At 39.3% G+C, this 20,987-nt stretch overlaps 1 protein-coding gene across 1 annotated transcript in view; it reads right to left on the minus strand.

The window, feature by feature from the left end:
* The window catches only part of LOC103178424, a 67,250-nt gene that overhangs the window by 19,402 nt on the left and 26,861 nt on the right, over positions 1–20,987 (minus strand). Inside the window, exon 4 of the mRNA XM_042346963.1 lies at positions 13,333–13,563. Within this exon, the coding sequence (XP_042202897.1) occupies positions 13,333–13,563 (231 nt within the window). The remainder of the gene's footprint in view (positions 1–13,332; positions 13,564–20,987) is intronic.

Consider the following 20,987-nt stretch of genomic DNA (forward strand, 5'->3'; position numbering starts at 1 on the left):
TGTGTGCAACCAGCCATCTCACTCTCTGTGCCAGTTTACGTGCTGAAAGAATGGCTGACTTCTGCTGCATTAGGTTGCTGGTGACACCACTTCCAATTTGTTGTGCAAAGAAGAATGTGACATTTGTAGTCATCTAATGATCAATTGGCCGTTTTAGTGCAAAAGTTGACTAACACATGGAATGGGGTCCACAATGCAACTATGTTAGAACCAAATTGTGCTATAAAGAAGTGCATAATAATGAGGATCTGTATCTTTCATTCATTCAAAAGAATTTTTAAATGCTGTGTTGTAGGTACAGCCATATAGGTTGGGATATCACAGACAGAAATAACCATGTTGAACATCTACGAGCTAAGATTATGTACCTCAACATGTGAACTAACTGCATACAGCTTCCTAAAAAACAAGCTATACAACCTAAATCAATACTAACTCAAGACCATGCAACTATAGTGGTTACACAACAAACATAGATGAACTTCAGAGAAATATTTATAGTCCAAAAATATTCATTAAGTCTATACAATTAATTGGTTTGAAGCAATATGATGGGTAACAACAGAAGAACAGTATCATGTAATGGGTAATTTCTCAAATACAACAGCCTACTAATGTTGAATTTACATATATGGAATTTACATATATTGTGCTTCTTCCATATCATGGGAATATTTCGATGCCAATGGTTTAAAAACAGAGGCTTTTCCCTTGCCCTTCTCACCTCAATCCACATGCATGCACACTCCACCTCACAGAGCCAATGCAGAACCTCAGTGTCTTGTTCCCAACTGTGCTTTAATGTTTACACTGGTGCTCTGATCCACTTGGCTTTCTCCCACCTCTGTAACATTGCCTGCCTCTGCCATTACCTCGCCCCTTGGGTCATGAGACCCTGATCCGTGCCTTGAACACGTCCAGGCTCGTTTACGCCAACTCTGTTTGTCGGACTAGCCAACTCTTCCCTTTACAAGCTATCCAGAATTCTGCAACTTGGATCCTTTCCCACACTAGGCTTCACAAAAGTATCACCCCCATTCTCGCACGGCTCCCCAATCTTCAGAGGACCGAGCTCAAGATCCTCATTCTGACCTTTAAATCCCTCCTTGGTCTTGCCACCCCTTACTTCTGTGACCTTCTCAAATCTTACAAACCCACCTGCTTCCTCTTCTCGGTAGGCACCGTGTCTCCCAACCTATCCACCCCATCATCGGTGGTCAAGCTTTCAGCCTCACTCTCTGGAACTCCACTGTGGAGTCTCTACGACTCACCACTTCCCTCAACTCCTACCCCTCGGCTACAAACTCTGGACTGTCCAGCATCTTGGCACGTCCTCCCAACGTGGAAGGCACTCTATAAATGTAAATTTGTTGTTGCTGTTGTTGTCATTTGCTTGTGAGGAAAAGCAATTTCACTTCCGGGTCTGAAAAATTTCATACCTATTTGCATTAAGCAAGTATCAAAATGGAGTATTATAAACTTGCCTGCTCTGGAAGTGTTTTTCCAGCTACTAGGTATGCAATGGTATGAGGAAGTTGTGCTAATTATTTAGAGTTTGTTAATTGTCTCTACATAATACAGTAAATCAACGAATGTCTACCATTACAGCTTTGGCTTCTGCACTGAGAGCAAGAGTTTAGATCATGTTTATTTGTAGGAAATTGTTCCACATATTGGAAGGGTGTAGGCTTGATGCCACATATGGAATATGTGCAAAACAGGCTGCAAATCAACTGGTCTCGGGTACTGCAGTACAGATCATCACCCAAAAGGTGATGACAGCCTAAATAATACGTACGTGTCACAGGAACAAAGAAGCACAGTGAGAAACCTGGTGGAACCTGACACTATGTAAAGGAACATGAAGTCATCCTCGGGTGTAGATGTCTTCAGTGGGAAATGGTTAGTTTTAATTGCCTAGAGCCATTTGGAAATGTCAAAACAAGAGTGATAAGAAGCTTGTAGCACAAAGAAAACACCAGATAGAAGAAGTGCACCAAAGAACAGGTGCAGTACAGTAGTTATGTTTTTAAGTCTACCATCTCTTCAGAGCTTTGTTTCAATATGCTTGGCAAAGCTTGTACCGACCTTGATAAAGTGAAGGATTTTGCCTAGGTAGGATACACATTTGCTGATTTTAATTTATCTATACTGGACATACTATACCTGACTGAAGCAGCAAGGAGATAACATGTCCTACTTTGCTAACAACTTGCCGATCTTTTATATGCCACAACCTATTTTTTCCTAAGTAGCAAATCTGAATGCTGGCTCCTAATCTATGGATCCACAGGGAAGGTTGGTGTCACTGATAGTATGGTTTTCAAGGGAGGCCACCCTACGTGATGTCAATCTATGAGATCTCTGACCTTGGGGAATCCCAAATGGAGTTTAGAGCTTCTGTGGCGATGGTACTCAATTCCAAATGCAATAAGCAATTTACACTCACTAGAGTGTTCAATAATCTAACATTCAAAGAAAACATAGAAATGTCCATCCCATAATGTATATGCTAAGCAGTGGGACACAAAGGAAGAAGTACTGGTGGAAAGTGCCATGTTTAATGCAGTGAAGACTGGGCAATCTGACTCCTTGGAGTAACATGTGTCACACCACTATTTAAGAAGGGTGGAAGAGAAAAGATGGGGAACTATGGACCAGTTAGTCTGACATCGGTAGTAGGGAAAATTCTAGAATCCTTAATGAAGGACGTTGTAGTGAGATACTTAGAGGATCACAATATGATTAGACAGAGGAGGATCCTTATTTAAGATGTTACATTCCCACACTTTCCACAAAAGGATGTACTCGCCTTGGACGGGGTACAACGTAGATTCACTAGGTTGGTACCTGGGATGAGGGGGATGAGTTATGAGGATAGGTTGAGCAATTTAGACCTATATTCTCTAGCATATAGAAGAACTAGAGGTGATCTTATAGAAACATATAAGATTATAAAGGGGCACGACAGAATAGATAATGGGAGACTTTTTCCCCTGGTTGGAGAAACTATAACCAGGGGTCACAGTCTTAAAATTAGGGGTAAGCCCTTTTGCACTGAGTTGAGGAAACACTTTTTCACTCAGAGGATAGTGAATTTATGGTATATGACCTTTGCACCATAACATTTCCTATTAATGCAAGAGTGAATAATAACAGCAATGAAGTGAAAGTTGTAACGTGAGCACCAGTAGACATGAAACGGTCACTAAGAGGTAGCAATTTGACATGGATGTCTGATAGTCACTGGTTATCCTCTAACCTCTAATTATTATTATTAAAGGCTCCAAACTTAAATGCGACATTAATTTTACACTTCTCCATGTCTGACTGTAGGAGTGAGGGCTAATTATAATCATTAAGAAATAGAAACTAGTGGTCCGATGAAGTTTAGAGATAGCGTTGGGAAAAGTGGTGTTTCCTAGATGGGATTTGGCAAGGGATAGTGCTGAGGTACTAGTTGGGGAATTTCAAGTCTTAAAATAATGTCCATTCTACAAAGGAAGCTGCCATTGTTGTCAATTATGCTGATTCACTAAATACAATTTACTATCACAACCATCAGAGTCGTGCATAGTCAATCCACTTTACAGTATATTCTGTGAAGTGCTTTGAGACGTCTCAATAACGTGATAATATATTATTATAAATTGCTCAGCCTTTAGAGAAAGAGACTGCTTATTGTAGGGGAACATCCTAGTATTTCTTCTATGAGATCTGGTTCAATTAACTGGTTCAATAAAATATTTATTTAAATTACAATAATTAAACATGTGTCAAGTGACTCTTGGTTCATCACCACTGAATTATCTCATCAAGGCACAATTGGTAAAATAACTCATCAATTGGGGGCATGTCTCTATTGGACATGAGAAAATCACATCAAAGACTGATCTGGTCACATCAATGACCAGGTCAATTTTTATATTTTTAGCTTCGACTGGCTGAAAAAACAGACTTTTGAGATGAACGTCAGCTATTTATTTTGGATTTAACTGCTTCCAAAATAGATGGTGGGACACATGAGAAAGTGTTCTACAAGACTCGCCTTTGTTTTTTTAAAAGGAGTTGAATAAGAAGTATGGAATACATTGGAAAAACATGCTGGCCTAGCGAAGCTGGAAGTATTATAGACCTGTCGGCAGTCCAAGGAATTAAATACATTTGAGGAGCTTGCTTAAAAAAGTGTAAATTTATTGTAAAATTTTCAAAACCATAATCATACATAATCTAATTTATGGCAATTTGTAACAAAATTCTTCACTCAGGAAACCAAAACAGCATTATGCCAAGAGTCACGTGACTTGTGGGGTAAACGTCTGTTAAAACTCGCATTCCTTAGCAATCGCATTAGAAATTGGAACATATTAGAGCCCCCCCATTAATAATCATTTATAATCATAACTCTTTTGCATACAATTTTTTTTGTTTTTTGAAATTGTAGCATATTGCCTGCCTTATATAGTCTGTTAAATGTACCTCTTACATATTCACTGCTGTAGAATTGTAAGTGGATGCACATATAAAAGCCATATCCTATTTTAAAAATCCCAAAAGGCTTTGTCATTTTTTTTGGAGAGGTGTAATCTGTCTTGTCTGTCACATTGTATTCAGTAGCAATTGAACACAAAGTAAAAGACAACCAATGAATCATAAAGCAAAGAGACAAAACTACAAAGTGTGTAAGAGATGGGTAGATGATGACCTTGAATACTAGATATAAGGCACAGTGGTATTTAGTTGGAAATTCTTGCCTTACAAGTTGAAGCTTAATTCTTTATTTGACTATTTAGCTTACTCAAGTCTGGATTACTACCCTGCAGCGCAAGTCTTGTTGTAAGTGATCGCATACCTGAACTGAATTCAGAGTTTTGGATAACCTCATCAGACCTCGCAGCATAAAAATGACTATAAAAATAAACCACACTAGTTAATGTTGCTTTTTCATTATCCTATGTAGGAGTCCCAAGGGCACCTATTGCTTGAAGAAGGGAAATATATCTAAAGCTGGCATTTGCATGTTATTCGATACATAACTTGCACTTCTAAATACAGACCATAGATGAGTTTACTGGGAAGCTATCTGGAGCAAGGCTGCTACATTCAGGCCCTACATTAAGCTCACAGTCTAAGATCACACTCCAGGACAGTACTGGGAGAGTGCTGCAATATCATTCATCAATGGCACATGAAACCGAGGTTTCGGACTTTTCGGACGTGAAGATCTCATGACATTATTTGAAAAGAGAAGGGCGTTTCTTTTGGTATCCTGGTCAATATTCCTCAATAACCTCACGTCTGTTAGTGGGGCAAATTGGCTGCTGTGTTTGCTTACAATTACATACACTTGATACCAATTGTCTGTGAAGCAGACATTTTCACCTACATAATAATAATCCTTGCATTTGATATAGTGCCTTATCATGTTGTTGAGACGTCTCAAAGAGCTTCACAGGTATACTGTAAAGTGGATTGATTGTGCAGCAATGTCCCACAAACAGCCATGAAGTAAGTGACCAATTTTATTTGGGGGATAGTTGGTCAGGAAGACCAGGAGAAACTCCCTTCTCTTTTTGAATTGTGCCATGGGATACTTAACATCCACCTGAATAGGCAGATGGGACCTCAGTTTGTCGTCTCCTCTGAAGGACAGCACCTTCAACAATGCATCATACCCCAGGACTGCATTGGAGTGCCAGCTTAGACAATGTGATTCCAAGTCCCATGTGGAGCTTGAACCCACAACTTTATAACTCAGAGGTGTGAGTGCTACCCCTGCGTCAGGCTACATGCTTTATTATAAATGTAAGTATTATCATCTTGTCTGGAACAGGAAAATTCTCAGATGGATATCTGGGGACAACAATTGAAACTCTGAGCTGCTGTAGTTGAATCCATAAAAGATATTAACAAGCTGGAATACTAATAATATCAATTGATATGAGCAGGTGAATAATATAAGGACGATAATTATCCTTCAGGAAGTCCTGGACCAATTTAGTAGATTGGAGAAGCACTGCTTGATGGATTTTATAAATAAATGCAAGGTAATGAATATTGAAACAAGAAACCGTGAACGTGCACAAAAATCAACAAATTTCCATTTAGCAGAGATGAATGAGGAAAACGACTTGGATGTGATTATTGATGATTCACTTAAGGTTTTCAGTCAGTGTGAAGCTACTATCAAAGATAATCAAATACTAGGTTTAATTTTGAGTCTATTTGGCAACAAGTCAAAGAGGTCATTCTAACTTTCTACAGCTAATCGGTCAGGCCACATGTTGAACACTGTGTTCAACTTGAGACATCCTTCCTTCAAAGGACTTGGAAACTTCTTCCCACATTAACCCTCCAAGCCAAAGCCCTAAGAGATAGATTGGTCCTAACTGCAGTGGGAAAGATCACCAGACAGTGCTTTCAATGGCAAACTAATGCACACTCTGGGGTCCCTAAGATTTAGCTCTTACCAATCTGCACCTAATACTTTCTGGATTTAGGTAAGCAGAATACGTCCCTCCCTCCAAGGATAGAGTGCGTATTCCATTCCAATAAACATCTTTAGGATTTCCATTTATAGGTGGGATGCATGGAACTCTGTTTGGTTTGGATACTCTTAAGTATGGTGATGGCTTTCCGCATGTGTCAGACACCTGGCTGACCTAAAAAGGTATATTCTCAAAGAGAAAGATCTTTATGGTACAGAACACATTAAAATTCAATCCATCTGCTAATGCAAGATAAAGAGCATCTTTAAAAATATTTGGAACCGTGGAAATTTACAGCTCAAAAGGCTCTCATTCAGCCCATCATGTTTTGAAAAAACAATCCATTCAGTACCTTATAACTGACTTTTCCCTGACCATTGCATGTTATTCTTATTTAGATATCCATCCAGTTTTCTCTTGAAAGCTAATATGAATCCTGCTTCCATGCCTGCACCTGGGACAACAATCAGCATCCTAACAACTCTATGTAAAAAAGAAGATTCTGCTAATCTCCCCCTTTGTTACTTTGCTAACTAAAATTGAAGCTCTCTGATCACTTGCTCTCACCAACTAGTGGAAATAATTTCTGCCTATCTATTTTATTAAAACCCATCATCACCTTTATCAGACCTTCCCTCAACTTTTTCCCAGAAATAGCTTACACTTAACTCTTTCATTTGACAGTGGAGTCCTGTAGCTCAGTGGTTAGAGCACTAGCTTTGCAAGTGAGAGACCTGAGTTCAATTCCAGGCAGAGGGCGAAACCTTGGGCATGTTTCCTTACTCCACACGCCTAATAATAATCCCTCCAAAATAACAAAACAATAATAAATTAGTCATTTTCAATCCACGACTGTTTATGGGACATTGCTGTGCGCAATTGGCTGCCGCGTTCGCCCACAAATATACAGTCAATTCACTTTACAGTATACTCTGTGAAGCGCTTTGGGACGTCTGGAAGACGTGAAAAGCGCTATATCAAATGCAAGGATTAATATTATAGCATATCGTATCATGTAAGCATCTCAAAGCAATTGATAGTATTATTATAAAGTATTATATAAAGTGTGACTGTGCATTTGTTGGCAAATGTGGCAACCAATTTTGCCCACAGCAATGTCCTACAAAGAGCCATGAAGTGAATAACCAATTTTATCCAAGGAATTGTTAGCTAAGACACCAGGAAAAACTCCCTTCTCTTTTCAAAAAGTTGCTATGGAATATTTAATGTCCTCCTGCACTTACTGGAAGACATTGAAAAAGACTTGGACAACATAAAATCCCCAAAGTGACTAAAATGATGGCAATTTCCTACGACAGCAAAAACAACAGTGTGACTTAAGTTCCTCTCATTACGAACTGGCAAGTCTAAGATATGAGTGCCTTTTTCCATCAGGCAGGAACCACGTGGGTGATGGCATAATGTTTAGCATTACAATATCCTAGCACTATTTTTTTTAATGTCCAGCAAACATTACCTTCTGGTGCTTGCAGTGCTTGCAGTCAGCAGTGTGTAGAGGTTGAGAAACTCCACATTATTATTAATAATAATTATTAATAATATTAATATTAATTTTTTATTTTTATTAATAATAATGTTAATAATAATTTCACTACACAGGAACATATACTCTCAGTCATGGTTAATTGAAAAGGTAATGTTTCTTGAAACAAAATAATGTCAGCAAAGGAATGGTATGAAAATGATTAAATAAAAGCCAAATTGTATTACATTACATTGTACCAGTTTATTTAATAAAAAAAATGCAGAAAGGATTCTTTTTCATTTCTATAATTTAAAGCGGTCGCAAACATCCCTTTTTACTAAGTGCCAAATTAATGGAAAGAACACAACTGCAAACAAAATATGGATGAGATTATTGCTAAATCCCGTACATGATTCATTTTTAAGTTCAATTCAAGGAACTTACTGCAGCTGAGCATTCCTTCAGCTTGTATCCAGCTGATTAAGCTTACCAGTTTCCATTCTCAGAGGTATAATCATGCGGTCTAAGTATTAATAAATAATGCTGTTCTGTACAGTATACTGATACAATTCTTCTCTCACCTTAAATTCAGCTGAACCCTGCTTAATGCAAGTCATCAATACAGTCTAATCATATGTACTATCAAATCCAAAAGGAGATTTATCACCTTCACAGAATACAGTGATATTGACCAAAACAATGAGTCACAGCTCAGCAAACTTAACAAGGTGTGCATTCAAGTCATTTTTTTGCACACCAGCATTTAATCAGGTACTTGAAACATTCAATACAGCTTCCACTTCTGTCACTGGCTTGTCATACAACATCCTACAGGCTGATGGTAAACCAGGAACCTACAAGCATATGTATGAGTTCTGCTAATTAAAGAATTGATTTATTGTGTGCAGTTTTAAATTAGTTGCTATTGTGAATTTAATGTTCAGATAAAATATTCTGCCCACGACGCTAGCCTAGCTTCTAAGTTGTAATTCATTTTCTTTTGAGTTTCATCACACAAACTACAGGCTAATAGTTAACCCTATACTTTTAAAGGGAACAAAATCTTAAATAAAAACAGAGGAGATTAAGCAATTCAATAATTTGATTTCTCTGCCAAATTTATCCATGTCCGACCGGCTTTAGTGGAATGTTTCCTAGGTTTTTGTTTTAGTTTATCTCTTGCCTATCAATTACTACTTTGAAAGAGAGATTCTAATGGCTTAAAACAGCAGAAAATGCATCTCCAGCTGCCTTAAAATAAAGCAAGATCCTGGGAAAGTCCAACCCCACACTCCCCTTGCCATCACCATCTGTCCTTTTTGGATTAATGGCATTAATGGTATTAACTACTAATACTAGACTGGTAGCTACAGAAGCTTTACCTATACCAATGACAAAGGGTCATAATTACAGTTACACCAAGATACCCCCAGTTCTATCTTAGTATTTACATTATTTTACAATAGGCTACCATGGTTCAATCATTGTACTTGTGCTAGTAGAGTTAAATTTAGTTAAAGAAATACTATATTCAATTGGAAATTATTATTGGAAACCCATCCATATTTAGGAATCCCTACCAAGTGATCAAGAGATGACATTATACTGAACAGCTGATCTCTAGTATTTAGAGATGAGATATGACAAGATGAATTGGAACTAAGCCCCTGTTTTTAAGCACTAGACACAGACACATTTTTCTTTTGAATCAAATGTCCCAAAGCTTGACTGAATATAAATATCATGCTCACATATGGCCTTTATTGTTCATAGTGTTCAATGGTTACCCATGGTACAGCATGCATTTATGGATTCATTTTCAACATAAATCCCTTCCCACAGCTCTCTTCACATCAAATAAAAATGATATGGCTGGTTCCTGGTCCACAGAATGCAGATGGTGTCCACAAGTTCCAACACTAGCTGTGCACAACAATAATGTAACAATGCATTGACAATAATAGTAAATTTTGTGTTTGATTATAATTAACATTGAAGTACATTTTAAATTTCTCATGAAATTCAGATGCTTATTTAAATAATCAGATAAAACCTCATATTGAGTTGGGTAAATTCTATTGTCTGAAAGCTCTTCAACAGCTGTAAATGTTGCAAAGCACATAAAATTACACAAATAGTTTTGGTATTCAATCCCTTCTGGAACCAATTTGGATTGTAATAAAATTCGCATATATGCAACTCTGATATACATTTCTGATACACAACTCTGCTACACATGAAGTTAGTGCAGTTGATGTGGTTTATATGGATTTTCAAAAGGTATTTCATAAAGTGCTACATAAGAGTCTTGCAAGCAAAATTCAAGTCCACGGTATTAAAAGGACAATAGCAGCATCGATACAGAACTGGATGGGAGACAGAAAGCACAGAGTAGTGGTGAACAGTTGTTTTTCTGACTGGAGGAAAGTGTGCAGTGGTGTCCCTCAGGGGTCAGTATTGGGACCACTGCTCTTTTTGATCCATATAAATGACCTGGACTTGGGTATAGGGAGTACAATTTCCAAGTTTGCAGATGATACTAAGCTAGGAAAAGTAGTAACCAGTGAGGAGGACAGTAACAGACAGCAAATGGAAATAGGCAGACTGGTAAAATGGACAGACACGTGGCAGATGAAGTTTAATGTGGAAAAATGTGGGAGGAAGAATGAGGAGAGGCAATATAAGCTGATGGTACAATCTTAAAGGGGGAGAAGGAACAGAGAGACCTGTGGGTTCAGATAAGTAAGTAATAAGTGCGTAATAAGTACTGTGTTCAGTTCTGGGCACCACACTTTAGGAAGGATGTCAAGGCATTGGAGAGGGTGCAAAGGAGATTTACCAGGATGGTACCAGGAATGAGGGACTTCAGTTATCAGGAGAGGCTAGAGAAACTAGGATTATTCTCCTTGGAGCAAAGAAGGTTAAGAGGCACTTTAATAGAAGTTTTCAAAATTATGAGGGGATTCAATATGGTGAACAAGGGGAAACTATTAGAAACTGGTGGGTGGGTCGGTACCTGAGGCACTGATTTAAAATACTTGTTAAAAGAAACAGAGGGGAGGTGAGGAGAAATTGTTTTTTTTACACACACAGCATGTTGTTTGAATCTGGAATACATTGCCTGAAAGGGTGGTGGAAGCTGATTCGATAACAACTTTTAAGAGAGAAGTAGATAATTATTTGGGGAAGACAAATTTGCAGGGCTATAGGGAGAGCGCGGAGGAGTGGGATTGAATTGGATAGCTGTATTCAAAGTGCTGGCACAGACACGATGGGCCGAATAGCCTCTTTCTGTGCTGTATAATTCTATGATTCTAAGCTAATATCAGGCAGTGGTGCCCAGCCTCAATTTTTTTCCAGTTTGGTCATTATATGCAAGTTTGTTATAAGCAACATATGTTGTCTCCATCAATTTATTCTTCTTCAGTAAATCCCCTTATAAATTCACACTGACAAAGACCTAGAAGTTACAGATCAGCAGAGAATAAAATCCTCTTGTCCACAAAGCTCTAGTAAATTTACCGACCTTTAGAAAATGACCCCAAATCTGTTATTTATAATGGTGTTTGATAGGGATTTCATTTTGACTGTAGTTGCTGTAGTATTCTCTCTATTTTCAAGAGGGAGTATTATTTTTAAATAAAGTATATTTTCTAGACCAGAGTCTACAAATTGCATTCAGAAATGCCAAAGTCTTGCTGTCCTTTTTCGCATATACTCAGAGCCCAATTTGGAATTGACATCCACTCACTCACTCAGTTCTGTGTGGTTGAGCGGGTAGGGTTTGGTTGTGGCATATTATGATTATTGGTCAAGGTATCAGTCAGGCGAGACTCAAAAGTTCCTGCTCAGCTTTCTATTTGATAAGCACAGTCATCAGACTGGGCTTGACTCAAAGAAACTGTGTTGAGCGGTGAGTAATGAGGTAGAGGAGAGCTACAGCTCCACAGCTCTAGGATGATAATAATAGGCTAAAGGTCTGAAGGGTGTGAGTGAGCTAGAGTGGGCACAAGGAATATCTGCACTACAAATGAAATACTAAACTGAGATCCCACTTGTCTGTTACAATGTTCAGCTGGATGTTAAAGATCCCATGGAATTATCTCAAAAAGCCACAATCAATTCTCCCAGATCCTGGCCAGTACTCCTCCCTCAGCCTCCCTCAAATCCGGCAAAAAGAAGATAGTTATTTAGTTATTCATCTGATTGACTCTTTTTGTAGGATTTTACTGATGCAGATTATCTGTTATTTTTTAGATAGACAAATGTAACAGATAATCCTTACATTTGATATCGCCCCTTTCATATCAGGAGGATGTCTCAAAGTGCTTCTAATAATTTACTGCAAATTGTATATGACGGTATTTTATAAGCAAACATCACACAGCAATGTCCCCAAATCATGAAGTGAAATACCAATTGTAACCTGAACTACACTGAAAAATAACTCATTGTGTGAACCACTTTGAGAAGTTTTGATAAAATAACTTGCCTTATGTAATCAGGTATTAGTGCATTTTAATGATTAGGATGATGATAACAGAAACTGCAGGTATTAACTGGCAAAGGGAGTGAAGGGATTGAGTATGTGTGAGGGGGAAAAGTCCAGGTCACAGTGGGTAAAAGAATGGGGGCTGGGGGGAGGTAAAAATAAGGGGGTTAATACGATGAAACGATGAGATTGGGAAATTAACAAATAAAAGTAGTTGATGAAAAGGAGAAAAAATAGACATTTGTTAAATTAAAGAATCATGAGTAAGGCCTGAAAAAGTGGGAGATATGGAAATATTCACCAAAAGTACTCATAATTAGTCCACACACAAATCTGATCTGCGATGTTTAGGTGTATATGAAGACTGTTTTGCAGAATTGGTTTTACTACACGGTATTAAACCGTGCTGTTGTAAACTGGCCCTCTGAATTCCGAATCTGTATTCCAATTCTGAGGTATTGTATAACAGAGAACTTCAATGCCAGCTGGTATAGAAACTGGAAATATCATATTGCTGCTATAGTAGTGAATAACATTAAGGCATTAGGGGGTTATGCTCTGTGGTCAACTTGTGCCTTACTTGTACTTAGCTTAAGCAGAAAAATCACACACACACAAAAATTAGTTCCTCCCAAGGTAGCTTTAATTTTAATTCAAACAGAATCCGTAAAATAATCGATCAGATTTGGTTATGCCAAAAGCTAGCAAAATATACTGCTTTAAGAGAAGATATAATTTGGGGCCTATGAAACTCTTCTTGCATAAAAACAATATTGTACCCCAAACAATGTACAATTGATTTGAGGATGTTTGTTCAACAACTCCTAAACAGCTGCAAGAGTCCACACAAAAGAGAATGCACTCACCCATGGAGCAGATGGCATGATCAATGTGAGGGTCAACAGATCCGTACAGCATTCTTCCAGTGATTGGTTACATCTGCCCGCGTGATTCAGCAGCCTAGCATAGATGACATTTGGGAGGATGTGACGGGCATACTCATGGGACTCTTGACCTGGTGCAAGAATGAGACTCAGCGTATGTTTGATGGCATTTAAGTGTCTGTATAACCTGCTGAGTTTTGATTCCAGGGCACTCTGAAATAAAAAAACAGTAAAGCTATTTGAAACATAAATAAATTTGAAGGGCTGGGGCTGGTCTGGAGCCAAAACTCAATCCCAGATTGTCTCAAACCAGGTGCCTGCAAAGGCCAAGTCCTTTGGCTCCAGCTGAAATTTCTTATTGACAATATAGCTGAGTTGCTGTTATTTGATGAGTAACAAAATGGATCACCGCCTCAGCAACCACTCGACAAGTTTTCATGAGCCAACTATGAATAGACATGTGTACCCTTAATGATTAATTAATACAGACATGAAAATATTTTCTTTTTAAAACATGAATTCCAATTATAAGCACACATCGCAAGTGGTCACTAAATTTATAGATAAGCATAGAATAAACATAGAATAATATGCGCTCACTGTGAAAGGTCAGTATATTTACCATCAATGGGAGAATAACCCTAATATTTAATTGGTGACCCATTTTGCAGCTTAAAAGTTCATGCACTTAACATTTCAGGAGGTTATTTCATGATTATCAGCAACTCTGTCTGTCAGTTTATGATAATGTAGTTTGAAGATGAATACGGATGACTTTTCCTACTGTTTTTTGATCCTTTCAGCAGCTGCTCCCTCACATACTCCAGAGTCTTGCTGTTTGTTGTTTCTCTTGTATTTGTATTACTAATTAGGTACTATTAATCAATACAAGGGGCATCTTTGTGCTATCCATAAAGGTTGCTAGATTTGCGATTTTAAATTAACTTTGATAAGCATCTTACCCACAACCTTCGATAAGAGTCTTACCCACAACTGTAATCTATCTTGTTCATAGCTAATACTTTCCTACTCACTATTTCTAATGTCATTTTAAGACACCAAGAGCTGCAGGTTTTGAATTAGACTCTTGTTTTAAGCTCTTGAAGGCAGGCTTATTTCGAAAAGGTTGATTTAGGACACATCTGTGCTTCAGGAAATTAAGCCATCTGAAATTAACCATCCACTACCAGATTCAGGATGAATTATATTTACAGATATGAAGGAATGCAAACCAAAAAAAAGGATAAAAGCCCATGGACCACTGTATTTTGTTTAACTTTGCAGCAGTGAGAGAGGAAAGCGCAGAAATTTTAGACTCATGTGCTCTTCATTACTGAAGACTTGTGAACAATTTGTAACTAGGGGCCATCTCTCACTGACCTCCGTGGTTGGGTATTTGATCTTTATCACTCAGTCTGGAATGAGTTTAGCTGTGTAATTATCACACATGGCACTAATGTCTGTTTAACCTTTTTACTTAAAAACACTAAATTCTAAAAAGTAAACCCCACATTACTGTCAGAGCATTGGTGGTGTGGCATTTTCTTTTTTTTAGTAGCTTTAATGTGGTTTTCAACAAATATTTGGCTTTGCAGAGGCCTCCTGCCCTATCTTGTGACTGGTGCGTGAGCCCAACGGAGGTTGTGCACTCATACACAGAGGCTTGTGGTCTATTGGAGGGCCTCCCGTCCTGTATCCCCCCTAACCTGTGATAGGATAAGGCACAAAGCCACAGTGCAGCCCTCCAGTAGATCAGAAGCCTCAGTGGTGCATCTAAGCATGTGCACCCAACTTCTGCTGAGTGTCTGCACTTGTGGTCCGGGAGGACCTATACCTAACTAGCCACTCTGGATACCTTGTTGCTGAGAGCTTTTCCCTTGGAGTGATGAGTCATTAGGAATTTGTTATAACTTTAGAAATAACTTTTTTTTGAAAAGCTTACAATCGGGTGATTGGCCTTCTGTTTCAGGCCTCCATTTTTATGTGTTTCTAAGGCCTGGGTGTAGAGATCTTATATCCTATAACCAAACTTTCACCTCTCAGTACTTTCAGCAAGAGTCAGCAATGGAATACTAGATCATGTTTTTATACCAAAGCCTCAGAAATGCAAAGACTGCAGCCCTACTCAGCAGATTGGCTATCTTGTAATAAAGCAATTTTAATAAATACATTTTTGCAAATAAGTATTTTCTTTTAAAGCCTATTCATGAGATGAACATTCAAGGCTAAGACCATTGGTGGGCCTTATTATGGCCTTATTCATGGCTTTTATATCTTTGTACTATATGTAAAACATTGTGCAAAAGGTTAGAATATAGGATGCTTTACCAAATGGTCACTGAAGCTGAATCCTTAACAACATTTAAAAGGTATTAGAATAGTGTACACAAAACAAGCAGAAGATTAGGAGAAAAGCAGATAGTTTCAGTGGAGGAGCATAGATCATAAGGAAAAAAGCAGGAGAATAGGATTAGAGCAGATATCTCCAGTGGGGGAAAGTGGCAGAAACGCAACAACAACTTGCATTTAACATAGCATCCTTCATGCAGGGTAGCATCTCAGAGTGCTTAACAATGATGCAATTTGAAAACAGGTCAAATAGTCTCTTTCTAGGAACAGTAAGTCATTAAGCTTGTTGAGTCTATTCCACCATTTTCTTGGATCAAATGTTTGTCCCATTTTCTCACCTTTTCTTATTATATCTTAATACCCTTCAGTGCTGTAAACATTCTAATAGCCTTCATGACATAATCATTTGTATTCAATGATAGGTTTAAACAATCATAGAGAAAATGTATTCATTTGAAAATTCTTAATTGCATTTATACAGCACCCTTTACATATAGCACACTAAAGAATTCAGTCAAGTTCACATCATGTTGTCTATTGTTATAACCTGCATAATGTTATACTGGCGGCTAATCTGGGCCTTGCTTGGTATGTTTTGTACACATTTGAGTATTGTTATAGCCGTATAATGTTATACAATACAAAAATACATTTGTAAAGTGCCTTTCACGTCAGGAGGACATCCCAAGGCACTGAACAGTAGGGATTAGGACCCGAGCAGCTGTGGGGGGAAATCAGGGAGGGTGGAGAGCAGAGAGGGTAGGAGGGTGGCCAAAGGCACAGTCGAAGAGGAAGGCCTTGAGGCGTGCCTTGAAGGAGGTAAGGAATAGAGTGAGGGGAAGCCGATGGTAGGGGGACCCGGGCGGGGGACAAGGAGTAGGCCGGACACTGCTGAGCAGAGGGAGCGGACAGGTTGATAAGGGGTTAGCAGGTCAGAGAGGTAGGAGGGGGCAAAGCCATGGAGGGCCTTGAAGGTGAGGATGAGAATTTTGAACTCTACCCTCTGAGGGATGGGGAGTAGTGGAGCCGGGCAAAGGTGGGGGTGATGGGGTCATGGAGCCTGGTGCAGGAAAGGACATGAGCTGCAGTGTTCTGGATGATCTGCAATTTGTGGAGGGAAAAGTTGGGAAGGCCGATGAGATGTTGGTGTAGTTGAGCCTAGTTGTAATGAAGGCATGTATGAGGGTTTCAGCGGCCTGAGCGGTGAGGCAGTGGCGGAGTTGGGCAATGTTGCGGAGGTGGGGGAAGGCAGAGCGGGTCATGGCACGGATGTGTGGGAGGAAGGACAGTTGAGGGTCGAACAAGACACCTGGGTTCCTGACTGGATTTTGAGGTGGAGTGTGCATCCGTGGATGCTGATGCTGGCTGAAGCATAATTAATCTTCTATGCAATTTGTGGTCCTGATTAACAAAAGATCAAATAACATTATACCCAGCAATGTAGTGGAGCGGTCCGGAGTACCTAAAATCTGGAACACAGCGAAAGGTGGATGGTCCAATGAAAGCATGGAATGGGTTGAGGGACAGTCGGATGGTTCAATGAGAGCACAGGGCAGGTTGATGGAAGGCAGATAGTTCAATGAGAAGTGACTCTTAGTAGCAAATTTTAGCAAATGCATTGGCTGTTATTTTTGTGGAATCAATTTTGAAGATAAAACCGCCAAAATAACTGATTTTATTCAAAAATGATTACACTAAAGTGAAAGTAATTTTGTTTTACATTTTTTTTCATCCAGAAATTTTAATTGACTTTCAGAACAGTATGGAAGTGTTTATAGGGAAAGTTATAGTAAGCAAAAGATTACAATTTTGTCCGATGGGGGATAAATTAATCAGACTCGAGTGTATTAATGCTTACCATATATAATGAAACCAGGCAGTGGGAGATACTGACAGAATTATAAGTTGTATCTTTTAAAATATTGAAGAAACCTTCAAGAATTCTTCATCAGAATGATACATCAATAGCAAATCTTTTTATCTTCTTTTACTCTGATACATAATTTTTTTTTCTTTGTAAGTCCAAAAACAGGAGGTGGTCAGCTAAGTCAAGTCTGCTTTGATTAATGATAAAGGAGAGAGTTTTCAAGTGCACTATGACTTTGCATCAATCACTGTTGGCTCTGCTCCCTTTCTCCTTTCCTTTGGAGGAACTAACTCCTGTCATTTGTTGCATGTGTCAGACAGGGATGCAGGAATTTAACGAACTCAACATCTGTTCTTAGGGCTTGGAGAATGTTTCAGGTTATAAAGTGGGCATCATTCCCAGTTAAACGGATCATTGAAGTATGCTGCTGTACAGCATATTCGTTTTGGTGCACAATACACACATAACAGCAACCATATATACTTGCTGAAGATGGATCCCTATAATTACACAATTTTATAAATGTATAAATAACACAAAAAAATCACGGTAATTGCCAATAACATTGTTACCATAATTAAACGGTGTACTGTGACAGCAATGCAATCTTGGCACTTGGCAAAGCTTGCTTACTCACCTTCTCACTGATTTAATATTTACATTCATGGCAGGTCGAGTGTTTCAGTGTTTACAGCACTTATATCCTTTTTGTTACTTCTCGTTTGGGACCTCAGATGTTTCATAATGGTCCTTATCTCAAAGACTTTCAGTCATGACAGGTTTTCATTTCTAAAAAAAAATGCTAATTACCTTCAGCATGGTCTAAACTCATTCTTTGAATGTGGTTCAGCCTTCAGTTATAAATGAAAAGGCCATTATCCTAACAGAAGAACTCCATTCTTTTTGCTGGGTTCTTACTGTCAGGAGCAAAATAGTTTTGTTCCTGGCAGTGCAGGGTTGTGGAGTGGGAAGCTCAAAAGCTCTATATCGCACATAATTGGGTTCAATCAAATCATAACAACCAATTTTGTTGTTTTGCACATCTGCAGCTTAATACATCGGCAGAGCTCTGGGTGCTTTGTAACATATTACAAAACTTTACCTAATTTTTTAACAACATTAAAAAATAGCTACCTCTACGATGGTTCAAGAGACTAATGGAGCACAAGGACCTGGGTCCAATGCAATGAGCACCTGATCAGTTTACAGTGTGTGGGAGTGAATTGCAGTACTCCTGAATCCTGTTCCTCTTGGAGGTGTCAGGAGGGGGACTCCGAGGCAATTTATACTGCCTTAGCCTGCACTTAATACTGAGAATTTAATTAGCAACCCACTGACAAAATACTAACAATCTCCCTCCAAACATGCCATATAAGCACAAAATAAGAGGTTATGTAAATCCTTGCAACACGCAAACTCCACAGCCATAAGGTTTATAAAAGCATGGAATTACATGCATGTTCTTTTAAAGAAAATGGCAGTAAAAGATTGATTACATAACAATAATCCTTGCATTTGATACAGTGCCTATAGTGTCAAAACTTTTCAAAGTGCTTCACAGGTAATTGTTGTCAAATGTAGTCAACTTTTTTTGTGGGCAAATATGGCACCTAATTTGCATACAGCTATGTTCCGCAAACAGCCAGACCAATTTATTTGGAGGATTGTTTGATTCAGGACACCAGGAAAAATATTCTTATCTTTCTGTACAGGGACTTTTAATGTTCACCTGAACAGGCAGACAGCAGCTTGGCTTAATGGCCCATTTGAAGGACAACACCTCTGACATTGCAGCACTTTTCAAGCATTGTAGTGTACTGTCACTCTGAACTGTAATCTAAGTCTCAACATAAACCTTCTAACAGAGAGCTGCCAATTGACCCAAGCTGTAAACTACAATGAAGTATGCATTTAAAAGTCCCTCTAATAGTATAATTGTTGCATGGCCAGCTAACAAAAGCGCTTGTGATGTAAACAGCATTTATCCCAGGCAATCCTTTGTACATGAGGCAAAATTGTGAGACTTTGGCTTGGATTCATCAGTGCTAAAGTCGTACAACTCTAAAAACAGGGGTAGCGAGAGGAAGCTTTGAATGCAGTGATTCAAAGAAAGAGGAAGATTATGTTCATCTAAAATTCTTCCTCACTTCTGCAAACAAACTAATCATCCAAAAGTGGCACAGTCATGAAAGGTACACAACTTAAATATTAAAAGATGCTTTGAGACATCTCAACAACGTGATAAGGTGCTTTATCAAATGCAAGGATTATTGTTATTATTAACTTCAGGTCTTGAAAGCCAGCAGAACAGAACTCCCAAAAGGTCACCTTGGGCTGTAGGTCAAACCACTTGTGTTAGGAGCATTCCCTGCAATTAGAGTTGCAATCAGCATCCATGTCTGCACACTCAACCTCACTAAGCCAGTCAGGAACCTGGGTGTCTTGTTTGACCCTGAACTGTTCTTTCTCCCCCACATCCGCGCCATGACCGGCACTGCCTACCACCACCTCCGCAACATTGCCAGACTCCACCACTGCCTCACTGTTCAAGCTGCCGAAACCCTCACCCACGCATTCGTCACATCAAGGCTCGATTACGGGAACTCCCTCCTCATCGGCCTTCCCAACTCTTCCCTTCACAGGCTGCAGATCATCCAAAACTCTGGGACTCATGTACTCTCGCGCACCAGGCTCCATGACCCCATCACTCCCACTCTCACCCGACTCCACTGGCTCCCCATCCTCCAGAGGATCAAGTTCAAGATTCTTGTCCTCACTTTCAAGACCATCCGTGGCCTTGCCCCCTCCTACCTCTCTGATCTGATGACTCTCTACCAACCTGCCCGCTTCCTCCGTTCAGTGGGCTCTGGCCTACTCCATGTCTCCCGTCCGACCTGCCCTACTATCGGTGGCCGGCCTTTCAGCCTCTCTGCCCCCATACTCTGGAACTCCATCCCATAGTCCCTTCGCCTCACTTCCTCCCTTGTCTCCTTCAAGGCTGGTCTCAAGACCCTTTTCTTTGATCGTGCCTTTGGTCGCCCTCCCACCTCTCTGCCTTCCCTCACCCCTACACCACCACCCCCTCATGCTCGGGTTTCGACACCTGACTATTCAGCGCTTTGGGATGTCCTCCCGATGTGAAAGGTGCTCTATAAATGTAATTTTGTTGTTGTTGTTGTTGTTGTTAAGAGAAGCATTCAAATAGTGGTCATAATAATAATAATCCTCACAGTTGATATAGGTAGGATGGCTCAAAACGCTTCACAGCAAAAACTGTAAAATTGAATGACTGTGTATTTTGTAGGTGAATGCAGCAGCCAATTTGTGCACAGCCTTATCCCCCAAACAGCCATGACGTGAATGACAAATTGTATTTATTATTTGGGGGGATTGTTGGCCAGGATGCCAGGAAAGACTCCTT

This window comes from Callorhinchus milii, unplaced genomic scaffold, assembly GCF_018977255.1.
Source record: "Callorhinchus milii isolate IMCB2004 unplaced genomic scaffold, IMCB_Cmil_1.0 Scaffold1, whole genome shotgun sequence".
NCBI lineage: Eukaryota > Metazoa > Chordata > Chondrichthyes > Chimaeriformes > Callorhinchidae > Callorhinchus > Callorhinchus milii.